The 15,337-nt window shown below is 51.9% G+C and overlaps 3 protein-coding genes across 3 annotated transcripts; all 3 read left to right on the top strand.

Annotated features, from left to right (window-relative positions):
• Window positions 1-5,284: 5,284 nt before the first annotated feature.
• VFPPC_17419 (hypothetical protein) lies at window positions 5,285-5,833 on the top strand (the record flags this gene model as incomplete). Its single annotated transcript, XM_022429129.1, has 1 exon — window positions 5,285-5,833. The coding sequence occupies one exon, from the start codon at window positions 5,285-5,287 to the stop codon at window positions 5,831-5,833; it is 549 nt and encodes a 182-aa protein (XP_022285854.1).
• A 583-nt stretch (window positions 5,834-6,416) lies between these two features.
• On the top strand, window positions 6,417-7,181 carry VFPPC_12731 (CCAAT-binding complex subunit HAP2; the record flags this gene model as incomplete). Its single annotated transcript, XM_018290508.1, has 1 exon — window positions 6,417-7,181. One exon carries the CDS (start codon window positions 6,417-6,419, stop codon window positions 7,179-7,181), a length of 765 nt encoding a protein of 254 aa, XP_018148303.1.
• A 5,195-nt stretch (window positions 7,182-12,376) lies between these two features.
• On the top strand, window positions 12,377-14,795 carry VFPPC_00249 (nonselective cation channel; the record flags this gene model as incomplete). The annotated part of the gene is made up of 5 exons (XM_018280309.1): window positions 12,377-12,716; window positions 12,746-13,397; window positions 13,463-13,780; window positions 13,836-13,899; window positions 13,953-14,795. 5 exons carry the CDS (start codon window positions 12,377-12,379, stop codon window positions 14,793-14,795), a joined length of 2,217 nt encoding a protein of 738 aa, XP_018148302.1.
• Window positions 14,796-15,337: the final 542 nt, after the last annotated feature.

The following is a 15,337-nucleotide window of genomic DNA, read 5'->3' as shown; positions in this document are numbered from 1 at the left end:
AAGCAACCTCAGGGCGACTTGAAGCTTCACCGACTTTTTGAGGCTCCGGACTTTGAGAGAACAGAAACAATTCTGTCATGTTTTTTTATGGCTATCTGCCCCGATGGAAACTGTTCACGAAGATTTGGAGAAGCACCAAAGCCGCCTTGAACACGCGTATTAGGCTTCCTTCAGGAGGCACATTGCACAAAGTACCTTCTCCTATCCCGCCCTCTCCTTTGTTGCTTTGGTACTGAAACGCGCTCTTGCAAATGCAGCAAGATGCCAAGCACTCTGCATATCTCGTCACCGCTATCATTTGGGCCATCACATTGCATGGAAGCAGTGATAAAAACCAGTGCACTGTAGGAGCAGGCGAGCTTTAGCTTTGCTTATACGGTGCCAATAGTGTTTCATGCACTCGAGCTGCCAACACAGCTGGACAAGATGCACCGATAGGACTAATTTTAGATTGGAGGTTTGGGCAGGGATAGGCCTGATTGAACGCAGTATTCGGAAGCTTCTGTGGCAGAAGCCCTGTAAAGGGTCCGGTGGGCATGTATGGTCCATTGATCACCAGCCGAAACTTTAGGTACGTACCCAAAGTCTGACATCTACGGACAAGATTGAACGATGTCGTATTATTCTGACGCCAGCTCAGCGGTACATCTGTTGGCTAGCCACCGCACAAACAACTATCCAGTTGATCTTCCCATCAGAGACCAAGAGAGGGACGGCGGCAACAGCAGATTTGAGGACCGAGGGCACTGTACTCCGTACTACGTGCATTTCTCAATGAACTTATGAGGCCCAAACTGCGGAATCATCTCGTTTTCACGATTCTTTTTGCGAGCAAACCAAGTGGGGCCGCCAGCATGCCTTGGGGATTGGGGGCGAAGTCAAAGGGCCATCAAAGGGCCATCAGCAAGGTGGTGTGTGGATGCAAGACAAGAAATCTTGCTGACGCCTGGGATGGGCCACACCGGGCATCGCAAATACAACGTTTCAAGATACGCCGCAAACCAAGCAGAGTCTGCTCCGTAGGGTCACCAGATGTAATTTGTCGACACGGGCACGATACAGAAGCAGGGCCAAAAAGAGGTAACAGACTGTGAGAAACAAAGGGTAGAGAGACAAGCCGCGGAAGTGTGAGACACACACGGCCGGGCGTGGTGTGGTGGCTGGAAGAGACGAGAACAGGGAACATTGAACACTGGATGCGGACGACAAGGCCGATGCTTGCTCAAATTTCCTGTCGGAAGTCAACTCGGAGGTAGGTCACTGTCCAAGTCAAGAAGTAGGTACTCTGTACTCTGTGCAAGGAGGAATTACATCCCCCAAGCATCCCTGGAGTGTTATGTGATGATTGACGTGTGACGATTGCTGGACACAAGTCCAGAAGTTCGGCCGCACAAAAGGAACGCTGCAACAGCGATGACACCTTTCCGCGGCCAGTGTACATGATTACAGAGATATGACTGACTATTACACCAAGATTTCCAGCCCAGACGAAAGTCAAAAAACTCAATACAGAGTACTCCGTAGTTATTGCACAGAACTGTACTCCGTACTCCGGACAAGCAGAGGCAATGGGCCTGGGACGGCTGAGAAAACCTGCTAACGCAAGAATACCTGGAGCAAGGCACAACAATTCAACAGGGGTCTGTCTGGTGGCCCATCACATACCTCAGTTCTCACACCAGACAAACTCTCGTACCACCCGCCCGCCTCGTGGAGCGGGTCCATATTGCTGCTCTTGTTTGCAAAGCGGAGGAACATGGGGAGAGTGCAAACAGGTTTGACAGGGCAGCAAGGTCCTGGTCCTGGTCCTGGTCCTGGTCCTGCGCACTTCGTTCCAACACGCTGTCAGTCACCTCGTTCATCAAAGAGCGGACGGACGTCGGAAGGCCTGGATGTGTGGGAAGCTCGGAGCATCAAGGCATCATGGTCACCGCTCGCAGCTTTTGTGGAGACCGGACGGGGTTTGTTTCTTCGAACTTTGACTTTATCATGCCCCGGCTGGGACACGGGCGGTCTTCAGCATAGTCCAGGCCAATGCATGTCACAGGATCTTTGTACCAGACTTGACTGCACTCCGTACTCAACTTTTGTTCCAGTTGATTGTAATGGAGGTGTGTACCGGGACAGGACGGGAGCAACAGCTGGATTCAACGTGGTGTGGGCAGGCAGCGAAACCAACGGCAACATGTTGTTGCTGGATCCAGATGGTGAGACCGAGACCAAACCCAAAACCTTGGTCCTTGGTCGCATAACTCCCGAGAAACAGACCCAGACTTGCTAGAGTCGAGTTCGCAAGAGAGGTTGGTCCGTGCATCACGTCATCTCCCAGCAAATCAACAGCAAAAGTCGCGCAGCCAGCCACAGACTAAGTGGGTCCAATGTGATGGCCCCACTGGAAGGCTGAATCAGCCAGTAACAAGTGTTAAAAGAGGACAAGGCCCCCGCCTCTGCAATCAAATCAAATCACGTCCTCGCAGTTTCCCTCGCCCTGTCGAAAGGCCATTCACCATCCATTCCATTTCCCCCAACGGCCAATCAGTCCTTGCCAACAGCTCCCCGATCCTCCACTCAACGTTTGAGAACTTGAACGGCTTTACGGAAGGCACAGCACAACAGCACAGCTCAGACAGAGGCAAAACAACGCAAAGCAACGCAAAGTAAAGCAACTTGAGGGGATTACAGTACCAAGAAAGAGAGAGAATAAAAAAAAAAGGGGGGCGACCCATCCATCGCGTCTGCTTCCCCCTGTTCGCGCAACCAGATTCGCCCAGAGCCTCCAAAAGTACGTATTGCACCAGATTCCGTTGCTTGGATCAAGTCTGGACAACACCAGCCAGTCACAACAGCTCGACTATCCAGGCCCTTGATCCGCACGCCGTTCGCCGCCAGTTTTCTTGCGCGCGTCCCGACGTCCAGTTAGAGTGAGTTTGAACAAGACAAAAGGGAAATAGACAAGAACGCTTGAGCCAGCTTGAATCGGGCTACTCAATTCATCGGCGCCCAGTCAGCCAGTCAGTGTCAGTGTCAGCGGCAGTAGCAGCAACCACACCAGACAGCTCAGGCCAGCAGTGCGTCTGTGTGAGAACCGTCGGCGACAAACGTTGACCATTTGGTCTGGTCTGGTCTCTTCTTCACCGGCGGCGCATCGCATCGCAGTGCGTGCTTTGAAGTACTGAACAGCACAGTACAGGAAAGTACAGTACGGTAATATCGGGTAAGCTTGACAACCAAGAGACCCTGGCAACATTACGTCTACAGCTGTGTCACTGCATTGGAGTTCTTTCTGAGCTCATCACACCAGACCTGATCCAAGTATTGCGACGACACCCGTCAAAGTCTCAACTGCTCTGTGTGGTTGACATCACTCAGTCACCGTCATTCACGTTGCCGGTGCAAGTCCCAGGCCCTGTCCCAGCCCTGCACAAATCTGCAAGCGCAAGCAAGCTTCCCGGGCCCCGCGTGAAGCACCTTGACTTTCCCTAAAGTTTCATTTATTCATTCACCACGGTTCGCCCCATTCTGCTGAAGCAGCCCAGGCAGTCATTGTATACTTGCCTGCCTCAGCCTCTTTATTTTTTATCACCTCTCTTTTTTTATATTTTTTTTTTTGGCCAATTTTTTTTGCGGCCTCTTGCCGACGGCTCACCGGCTTCCCTTGACGGTGGCTCCGAGTGCACATATCATTTGCCAGCCAGTCCACCAGACTTCACCAAGTGTCAAGTCTGGTCTGGTGCTTCCAGTCCATCCATCCCAGTCCCAGTCTCCCCGCCTCGGACCTTCGGTAGGCTTGTTGCCGGAAACCGGGCGGCTCTCTCTTTGGTATTGACAATACGGAGCACAATCCAGAGAATCCATACCTCACGCACATCGCGCACCAAAGCAAAGCAAAGCAAAGTGGCTGTCTGTTCTTCCCAGCCCGGCCCAGCCCAGCCCAGCCCAGCCCAGCCCAGCCGGCCCATCCAGTCCACTCCAGTCAAGTCTGGTCAACTGGTCCAGTCTGGTCAAGTCAAGCCCGATTTGATTTGATCCCATCCCATCCAAACTGGAGCTCCTCTTCTTTCATCCACCACTCGACAGTCGTCAAGCTCTGTCCAAAAACCGCCCACTCCCCGCTCCTCAGCAAATCAGCTCCCGATTTTTTGCGCGTCGCCCATTCGACCTCATCGCAGCTTCGTGATCGCAAAAGACCTATCATCGTCGACATCATCCTTTTCGCCCTCTCCATTGGCCGCTTCTGCCATCAGGTGACTGCGCACCGCTGCGCGTTTTCGGCTGTCTTCATTTGCGTCACTGTCAATCAGAGCGCAAAGAGCCTTTGTCGCGTCTCGTCTCGACTCGACTCGACTCTTCCGTCATCGAGTTGAGTTGAGCTCCGTCGCGCCATTGCCATTGCCAATAGGCCACAGCCCGTGTCACACGGGAAACAAGGTATGTGCAACTGAGAAAGCTCCTTGGATCACCATGATTACCCCAGAAACCGGCCTATCAGCCATTGACGCTGCTCTGGAAGCTCTTGAAGCTCTTGTTGCTCTTGTTGCTCGTCAAACAAAACCTTTGGTGGCCTGTTTGGGTTCGTTTCCTTTCTTTATATCCTTGCCTGCCTGTTCTCGCCTCTGAGCACTTGTCCCTTCATGCCCTACCAACGCTCTTTCATCACCATTGTTTTTTCAAGTACCTGCTGCTGGCCTGGCCTTTCATCCGAACATTGAACCCCCTCATCATCTTTCTTTTACTCCCAAACGTTCCCTCTCCTCCTCCTGCGCGCTTCGCGTGGTACCACCTCCGAATTCGTGGCCCGAGAGCTGCGTCGACCGGCCAAACTCGCCATGCGCCAACACCAACAGTTCGCTTCTCACCAACGCGACTGGCCTCAACAGCTTCGGCCGCGCCAGTGATTACACCACGTCTTATATGCAAACCCGTTGCGACGAGCAAGCGCTCTCTTTTCCTTTGAAGCCCGCCCAATCTATCAATCCATCAATCCATCAATCGATTCAGCAGTCAGTCAGTCAGTCAATCAAGTCTCAGCGTGCTGTCAACTCACATATCACGCTGGGCTTCCTTGCTGCCAAGCTTGCTACATTGAAGGTGGTTGTTGTGCAAGGTACCTGCCCAATTTTACACAATTGTACACATTACCTACCTAGGTACCTAGACTTTTCTTCCCACCACCACCATCAGGAATCTCCCGTATCACTTCCAACTTGACCAACACAAACGAAGCACCGCCAGCAGGAACTGGCAGAACTGGCAGAACTGGCATCCGAATCTTCGTGGAACTTGGATGTGGCCCTACCCATACCCATGCCGAGTCCCACAGCACAGATTACGAGAGGCTAAGTCGCATGATCGCTATGCTATGCTCTGTCGACACTGCGAGCGGACTGACTTCAATGTTGGGCCAAGCGGCCGGGTTGTAACGTGGGAGGCCTATGATCCAAGCTTGCCGTGGCCGAGTTGGTTTATGGTTTTCGAGTCTCTGCGGCCATCAGTTGATCACCTAGCATGCCATGGTTTCTGCTGGCATGGCCGCTTTGACTGCATTGCAGTCAGTCCGGGTGTTGACGCAGTTGGGCTCGGTGGACCTTGCTGCTGCTGCAGTCCCTCCCCGGCATGCATGAGGGGGCTGCCAACGCATCACAAGTGTGGCCACCCGAGCTGGCCAATTCTCTCTCGTCCCGTTCCCCCCCCCCAGCTTTTGTTGACATCAAATCCACTTATAGCATTCTCGAGTTCTTTGGTGGTTTTGCCTGTTTGCAGCGTTGCTAACAGTCCTGGTTGGACAGATAGATTTCTTCTTTTCCTAGGCTCCTGCGGCTCATTGTCAACTTGACGATTTGCTCTGTTTTTGTGCAGCAACCCAAGCCTCTCCCGCCTTTGAGGGCAGGCATTCCTAGTCGAGCTGTGGCTTTATTTCAGGCTACTTTTCTTCGACTACAACATCGATCTGCAGGCGCCTTGGCTGACGCCTGGAGGCCACCATCGCCCTTAAATTCTCGACACTGTGGTGTGTTGCCACCTCAGACACACCCACTACCGGGGCTTTGGGTTCCTGTACAGCCAGCGGCCTTTTGCGACCAGACTGACTGCCTTACCGGAAGTGACGAAAGTCCTTGCTAGAGCAACTGTGCCCAACCCATACCCAAGCAACCAAGCAAGCAAGGCTGTGCATTTTAACCAGCTATACTGCTTGACCGGCGGACCCGTCGCAGCTATTCGTTATCTGCTCTCCAACCCTCTTTGCTTGGTTTGTTTGTCCTTGAGCGTACCTCAAGACTTCTTTTAATTCGTTCCCCCACACACGCTCGCGTCATTACCCGCGACGAATATCCTTTGACAGCCCATCTCAACCAGTTGGCGTCTTACACCCGAGATTGACCAGATTTTCGCTCTCAACATAATAAAAAGCTGCGAATATGTATCAACCACAATACGGCGTGCCCCAGCAAGGCATGCAACAAGTTCCCTATGGCATGCCCGGCATTCAAGCTGCCGCAATGGCTGCCACGGCCGCTGCCTCTGGCTCAAATTATCCCTACATGCACTCGGATCCTAGCATGCCGCAAACCTCACCGCGAATGGCCGACGGTTCTAAGAAGGACAATCGCCAATCCCCGAGAATGAACAATATGGCTCAGATGCCTCGAAGGATGAGCCAAGTTACAAGTCCAGGCATGGCTAATGCTCAAGGCATGATGAACCACGGCGCAGGGAGACCAGGTGTTGCGCCGCCTCAGATGCCACCAGGGCAGGCGATGCCACATCCTCAGTCACCAGAAATGCCCACAGGCGGCGCAGAGGAATCGCCTCTGTACGTCAATGCGAAACAATTTCATCGAATATTGAAGCGCAGAGTTGCCCGCCAACGGTTAGAAGAGCAGCTACGACTTACATCCAAAGGTCGCAAACCGTATCTCCACGAGTCCCGCCACAACCATGCTATGCGCCGGCCACGTGGGCCTGGTGGTCGCTTCTTGACGGCCGAAGAGGTTGCTGCCATGGAAAAAGAAGCAAAGGGAGAGGACGGAGGCAAGGGAGACGGTGGCGAGATTGCGGGCGACAAGGCGAGCGAGTCCGTCGGAAGCAAGCGCAAATCTGAAGCCGAGGCCGGATCGCCGAATAAGAAATCCAAGACAGAGACGCAAAGTTCAGAAGGAGACGGTGGAGAGGATGACAGCTGAGGTGCCTGCCGGTCGTGTCATCGCAAGACGGGGGCGGGGTGAACAGCATTTACTTGGCAACCCGTATATTTCACGATGTTATGATGGCGGAAGTATCTGTTGCGCTGTCCTCGCCCTTTCTTATTTGCTATAGTACCGGGTCTATTACGCAGCTGATTTTTGCGCGGGAACAGGGTGTTTGGTAGGGGGGCGGAATGCAGTGTCCATGGAGAGGGATATCCCTTTATTTTGTTTTGTTTTGTGACCTCTGTGTAACTCTTGAGAGTTGGCGGAACACCGAGGACTTGGAACGACAGTTGGCGAAAGGCAGGATTTGTTTTCTTCTAATTACACACTCGGACTGGCAACAGCATACCGATGCTCATCATGACAGGAGATGAGCGGCAGCCTGGGGATTACTGGATGGCCAGAATGCATGGATGAATCGAAACGATGGATACCCTTGTTCCCCTGTTTCTCTCTTTCTCTGTTGTGTGTGTGTTTCTCCCTCACTCACTCACGCGCACTCTCTCATTTCATATCTCGACTTTGTTTCAAACTTTTTTTTACTACTTCACTTCTTTTTTATTATATTGACCTCAAACCATTTTCTCCTTCTCTCTATTGAGAAGTTGTTCTTATCTTTATACTCATTTTTTGTTTTGATTTTTCCCCACCTAGGCTGCCCAGCTTTTCTTTGCCGCTGGATTGGCAAAATACAGCGCGAATATGAGGAGGATGACTGACGCCCTACGCTGGCAGTTGGTCAGTCAGCAAACATTGCTATCATGGAGGACCACGACGATTTGGGACGGTTGGGCGGTTTATGAGGAGGAAGACGACCAGAGAAGATAAGCAAAAGCGCACCAAAAAGAAAAAAAAAAGCAGCAAATTCGGTTTACCAGAGCAACAGCAAAAAAAAGAAGAAAGCCGAAACAAACTGGAAAGAGAAAATAGTGTCAGGACACACTGGAAGGGGCCAGACCCCTGGTTGGCGATGTGATGGATATAGATTCAATGAGGGTTGTCCGTCACCGGATATTACCGTGATATCATTCTGCTGCAAATTGATTCTTGGCTTTGATTTCTACCCGATGCTTTTGTCTGTTGTGTGATGTGCTGTCTGTGATGGACGAAATGAATGTAATGTGCCTCGTGAGGAGTACACTCTTGTGTGCGACCTTGATAGACTGTGGGGGGAATACTCCGTAGTCAAGTAGTTGTTGCACAGGACACAGTGGTACGGAGTACGGTCTGGTGTAATAATTGCAATTACGTCATCCAGATGGGTGCAGTTCTTGTGACATTGAAATGAGCCTTGGGGTTGATGTACATGACATGTCAAGATGGCAACGGGCAGCAAATAGAAGTTGAGTACTCCGTCCTCGGCTCTGCAGTTCATCCAGTCTGCATTGGCTGGCCCAAGCATCCCTGCAGCGTTTGTGCCATTCGATCGAGGTCCATGTCCGCGAACAAACGGCAACGTCGGCAGCGGGTCGGGAGGCGGAGATTGAGACGAATGAAGGCCAGGTTCAGTGTTACCGGTTCCGATTTGGCTGGCAGCCGCGGGGGTGAAGTTGATTGGTGTTACGGCGGAGGAGATTCGAATGTTATTTTTAAAAGTGGTGGTGGAGGATGGACTTGAGAGGTTGCCAGCCAGCCAGACCGGACGGGACCAGACACAAAAGTGGATTCTCTCCCGAGGGCCAACTACCCCAGGAACCTCGGCATCTTGCATCTCGTCAATTCGCCTGTCCTACTTGACCGGCTGCGAGGCTAGCCATGTAAATACTGTCTGTTTCCCCTCCATCATGGGGTAGATGTCACACGAGGTCCAATTCGCAGCTGTGGCCCCTTTTAACATTGTTTACATTGTTTGAGAAGACTAATTGGGGTGCTGTTTTTGTTTCCTGCGTTCCCGTGGTTTTGTTACCAGACCAAGAACGTCCAGTGACGCAACCTCACACTACATCGCATCAACCAGATCTCACCTCTGCTCAACAACCAAAATGGCCGGCAGAGTTCGTCAGCCCATCGACGAGGCCGCGTTTAGCAAATTCCTCAGCGAAAACGTGCCCGAGATAAAACTCCCCATCGATCTCAAGCAGGTACGTCCTCCTCCTCCTCCCCTCCTCTCTCCCTCTCCGAATCTAACTCCAACAAAAAATAGTTTGGCTTCGGCCAATCCAACCCAACCTACCAAATCACCGCCTCCGACGGCCGCAAATTCGTCATGCGCAAAAAGCCCCCCGGCAGGCTCGTCTCCAAGACGGCCCACAAAGTCGAGCGCGAGTACCGCATCATGCACGCCCTCGAGCACACCGACGTCGCCGTCCCCAAGACCTACTGCCTCTGCGAGGACGACTCCATCATCGGCACACCCTTCTACATCATGGAGTTTCTGGACGGCCGCATCATCGAGGACTTTACGCTGCCCGGGGTGAAGGCCGAGGAGCGCAGCGCCATGTGGAAGGCCGCCGTGGAGACGCTCGCCCGCTTCCACGCCGTGGACTACAAGGCCGTCGGGCTGGAGCGCTACGGCAAGCCGAGCGGCTTTTATGACAGGCAAGTGCAGACGTGGAGTACGATTTGTCTGGCGCAGGAGGCGATTGAGGATGTGGAGACGGGGGAGAGGGTTGGGCGGTTGCCGTATTTTGAGGAGACGGTTGGGTTTTTTGGGGATGGGGGGTCGCAGCCGAGGGATCGGACGACGCTGGTGCATGGGGATTACAAGATTGATAATTTGGTGTTTCATAAGACGGAGCCGAGGGTGATTGGGATACTGGAGTATGTTTTTCGCCCTTTATATCCCCAGCTTTTGTTTTCATATCCCCCTTTTGTGGTTTCATGGTTCAGACTGAAGAAGGAGTCGAGTGCTAACGTTTGTAGCTGGGAAATGTCAACGGTAGGCCACCCTCTTTCCGACGTGTGCAACCTCCTCATGCAGTTCTACACGGCTCGGCATGCTGGCGCGGCGCCAGAATCAGCAAAGGGTTTCCTGCCTGGACGGACGCCCGGGTTGCCGACGGAGGGGGAGCTGTTGCGGTGGTATACCGCCATCACGGGGTATGATCCTCGGCCGGACATGAAGTGGGGGATGGCGTTTAATATCTTCAAGTTGGCGGGTGTGTGTCAGGGCATCGCGGCGCGGTATGCGAGGAGGCAGGCGAGTAGTGAGAAGGCGAAGCAGCATGCTGTTACGAGGGTGCCGTTGGCGGAGTTTGCGTGGGAGTTGGCGCGGGAGGCGGGTGCGAAGGGGAAGGCGGAGCCGAAGTTGTAGATGGGTGTCATGAATATGGTTGGGTTTATATGGGTGACTTGTAAAGGTGATGGCGTGTAGCTCTGGCTCGATGTTACTTGATGGGCGGCTATGTGTCTACTTTGCTCTTTATTTATAGAGATGGACTTGACAATGTGATGAAGTCGTCTTTGTGAATTGGGATGATGATACGTCCAGTCTGGCGGCTGGGAAGTTTATTATATGTGGGCGTACTGCCTAGATACCGCACTCGTAGTGGTTTAACTTGACGGGATGCTTCTATTTATGGCTTCAATGCTATACTTTGCTGGCGTGATTTACTGTCCAGGACGGGTTCCTGTGTAGACGGCTAGGTTTCTCTGCATGTATCTGGGTGAGAGAAATGTGTGGTATGTACAGTCTGTGGTCAAAGGTATTTAGACATATCCAAGTATACACTAACACAGCTCAATATGCCTCAGGACATAACGCGATATGTAATACCTTTTCTTGTTTAAATACCTTTGTACCCCCCACTGTAGTCACAAGGGTATGGGCTTCATTTCATATATGTTGACAGCCAGGGGGTGACAGATAACCGTCTCCATGTAGATGCCAGCCGTTTTGTCATTGAGGTATACTTTATTCAATCATTGGACGTGATGGGAGTGGCGAGCGACTGCAGATGTGAATTGGGTTGAGTTGGGATATGAGTTGAGACGTGTGGTGTCAGCTGCATGGTTGTTGTTTACGTTGCGTTGCTTGCCTGGATTGTTTAGAGAGCGCTATTCACGTTGAGTTGTTTGCAGCCCAGTTATGGAGTATATATGCAGTAGGGGTTTAAAAGTATTTAAAACAAGGAAAGGTAGCACATATCGCGTCATATGCTGAGGCATATGAAGCTGTATTAGTGTATACTTGGGTCTATCTAAATACCCTTAACCACAGACTGTATGTTCTATTCTAGAAAGAAACTCCAACTGCTGCAAGATTCCTCCACAGACAGGAGGGGCGCACGGTCTTGGTTCTTTGTTGGATATTGACCTAGTTGGTCTGAGTTCCCTTATCCCTTAGATCTCTTTCATCGGAGACTTCTTCCCTTCATCATCAAAGATAAAGGAAGTCCTTTGATATCAGACGATATCAAAGGAAGACCTATTATTGGAATAGAGCTATAGATAGGTCTACATGCTAAAGATAGATCTTAGCCTGATCCTTCCTATATTCTAGATGTAGCTTAAATAGGATGATTCCCTCCCTACTAGCTAGAGAGGATCATCATCATCATCAATACAATTTGCTACGTTATTCACTTGCTCCACCGACCCAGTGACCTCCGGGATCTGACCAGACACGTGTGGCCAGATTTAAGGTTCGTGGTTGGCGATGTCTCACATTGATTACGGCAGAATTCTGCTACAGACAAGAAGAATAACAAAGAGAAATTTAACCAAACAAAGGTAAATGTAAAAAAAAAAAAAAAAAAAAAAAAAGGAATCATAAGCAGGCAAGTAAAGAGCTGCTCACCTGACGAATGCATGCAAAATAGGCCCGGAGTAAATGTTCCACAACTGCCAGGCTGCATCAAGACCTTGACCCCTGGGCGCCGACCTGTAGCCCCCATCCACCCAGTTCAGTGCAGTTGAGTGCAGTTGAGTGCACAATGACGCACCGACCGCCAATCATGCATCAGACCAGACTGCATCCTCAACCTTGACTTTTTCCATCTTGGGCACAATCTCAAACGGACTTCCTTGGTCTTTTACTCCATGTCTTCTTTTCCTTCTCGCCAGAACCACACCAGATCTCATTAGCATTTGCATTGCACTTCTGGCTTATCACTACCTGCATCTCATCTCACGTTTACTTACCCGTGATATTATTTTACACTCAAGTGTCACAGCTACCACACATGCACGCGCATTCTCACCATCTAGCCCTCGCGAACTGCCGTGCTTTACACGCGTAAACGCCTTTCATGGCCCCGGACCCCAAACGGCGTATCACCCTGCCGCCGCCTCAGTCCGATGAGCGTCGCCCTCTACTCAGCAGACTGTACTCAGGACCCCGTGGTTCCAATGATGAGGCCGGCGACCAGGTCTACAGTTGCATGACGAACCCGCACAGCCACCTGCCCGTCTACACCAATATTCATCGTATCCGAAGGGACATCATCAGCGTCGTCGAGGATTACTTGAGCCTGGAGCAATTGAGGGATGTGAGGATAAACGTCACCGTTATTAGGCCACTGGTCGACAAGTTTTACGAGTTGGATGATATCTCCATCAGCACGTTATCTTCCCCCTCTGTATTCATGTGTTCAGCCAAAATACTAACCTCTTCTCAGTTTACTGCTTGCTGGTCAACCGTGCTCAATTTCTCCTCGAAGAGTCTTACTCCAGCACACGCCACAATGTAAACTGGACACGCGCCACTCTGTGCGAACTCATTGCTACCCGCATCCTGCGCCGCTTCGGTGAGGACCATGAGGGAACCGACGGGCTTCTCCTCCTGGCCCATGTTCTTGTCGCTGGCTTTGAACCCTTTCAGAATGCCCCAGACCATATTCGAGAAGAGGCCGAGGCCAAGACGTCGTGGACCTACCACCGAACCTTGCCGGCTCTCGAGGTTGCCATTTTGACGGAATCCAAGCACTTCCTCAGCTCCAGTACCTGCCACAACATCATCACAGCCATCTATGAGGGCCGCATCATTTACACTCCCTCCACCTTCTGGGACATTATTCCCGACCACTACAAGTTGAAACCTATATCCTTATATGACCCGCGAGAGTCGCCCTTGCTGAACCAGTATCGCTTGATTGTGCCGAGGAACAGAAACATCCTTGAATCCATTCAGTTTGCCATTCTTCTCGGGCTGTATATTGGTGTGATGCTGGCAAGAGAGAAGAGCAAACTTACAGGTTTGGAGGCAGCATTCGCTATATATGCTTTTGGATGGGGTTTGGATCAGTTTGCCACAATTTTGGCCCACGGCTGGTAAGTATATGCTTTACCATGTTCGCAGTGATGCCGACGATCCCACATGCTAATTCTTTCCCTAGGGGCGTTTACACGCAAAACTTGTGGTCATTCTTGGACGTTACTTTCATCTTTATTTACTTTATCTATCTCGTCCTTCGAATACATGGCTATCGCGTCGGCATGTCGGGACTGGGTGAGCAAGCCTTTGATGTGCTGGCTCTTGCGGCCCCTGTATTGGTGCCTCGACTGGCATTCACATTACTCTCGGAGAATCTCATCTTTTTATGTTTGAGATCTATGATGGCAGACTTTTTCTTTCTCACGGCATTGTCGGCGTGGTGTTTTTTCGGGTTCCTGCTGAGTCTGTTGTGGCTAGGCGAGGGAGCTCATCCGATTGTGTACGTTTTTCTTCCCACGGCCATGTTACATATCATGCTCACCCTTGACTTGCAGCACGATATCAAAGTGGATGATTTACATCTGGTTTGGACTAGATGGCACCGGAATACAACGATCGGTTAGTATTCCAACATGATCACATCCTGCCCAGCTTGAGACTAATTTATGCAGACCGAGTTTCACTGGCTCCTCGGCCCAAGTCTAATGGTGGCATTCGCATTTCTCGGAAACACCCTCTTCCTCACCATCCTCGTCTCCATGCTGTCAAACACCTTCAGCAACATCTCCGCCAATGCAACCGCAGAAATCCAATTCCGCCGAGCAGTCCTAACCCTCGAAGGCGTCAAAGCCGACGCCGTCTTCGCCTACCAACCGCCCTTCAACCTCCTGGCCGTCTTCTTCCTCCTGCCCCTCAAGTTTGTCGTCAGCCCCCGCTGGTTCCATAAGATACACGTCGCCACCGTCCGACTCGTCAACCTCCCGCTGCTCCTCATCATCGCCGTAGCCGAGCGCCGCCTCCTCTGGCCCTCCTCAGCAGCCAAACGCACCATATACCCCCGCGCCAGAAAATGGTTCTGGCTCAAGTGGCAGCTCTCCGGCCATAGCTACCTCCGCGCCGTGTTCCAAGTCCCGCCCCCGGAAGACGTCCACGAGGATATCGCCGTGGACGATCACCTAACGCGACACCTGATTCGGCGCCAGTTCACGAGGTCGACTACCGCCGAGGGAACGGTGCCTCAGCTTCGGAAGCCATCGCGTAGGGACTCCATGTTTCCGCACAAGATGAGGGGCTCGTTCAACGGGGACGAGGGAAGCTCGGAGGCTATGGCGGCAAAGATGCAGTCTATGCAGAAGACGTTGCAGAGGATGGAGCTGCTGCTTTCAAAGGTGGTGTCGTTTGATGATGAGGTTATTGCGGATGCGTCGGAGGATGATGGGATGGGCGAGAGTAGTACGTTGCGAGAGCCGACGGAGGGGTTTACCACGGAGTCGTCGTTTGCAGGGCAGCAATAAGCGGGAGCGTCAAATTTCATATGGCGAGGCGTTGGGGTGATTCACTGACGCGTAGCATACTCAAGTAGTTTGCCAGGCGTCACTGAAAGTGAGCGTAACACATTTTCATCTTTACATCTTTCACTACAAATTTCATCCTGTGCAGTGCATCTAATCCAAGCTAAACCGAACGGCAAACCATGTGTACGGCATATTCGATCTACTGCTGAACCGAACAACAACTATACGCACAGTACATTCAATCTAAGCTAAACACGAACCATGTGCACAGTAACATACTTCCACAACAAAACCTGCCACCACACATGGGCCATAATCACACAGCCGTGCGCCCCGCTAAGAGGCTTCTCAAACTGTCCGTCCTTTGCGTGCGGCGATGCGGCAGCCAAGAATAAACCGCGGCTGTACAAGACACTCACGAGGATGTGTCCGCGGTGCGGCGAGGCGAGAGGGTTGGCGTACGATCGTAACTTGGTGAGGGTTGTGGAGAGGATGGGCTGGGGGGTGAAGATTGGAGGAGGGCCGGATGAGGATGATTGGGG

This window comes from Pochonia chlamydosporia, chromosome 1 (genome assembly GCF_001653235.2).
Source record: "Pochonia chlamydosporia 170 chromosome 1, whole genome shotgun sequence".
NCBI classification, from domain to species: Eukaryota; Fungi; Ascomycota; class Sordariomycetes; order Hypocreales; family Clavicipitaceae; genus Pochonia; species Pochonia chlamydosporia.
This window is presented reverse-complemented; position numbering and strand designations above follow the sequence as displayed.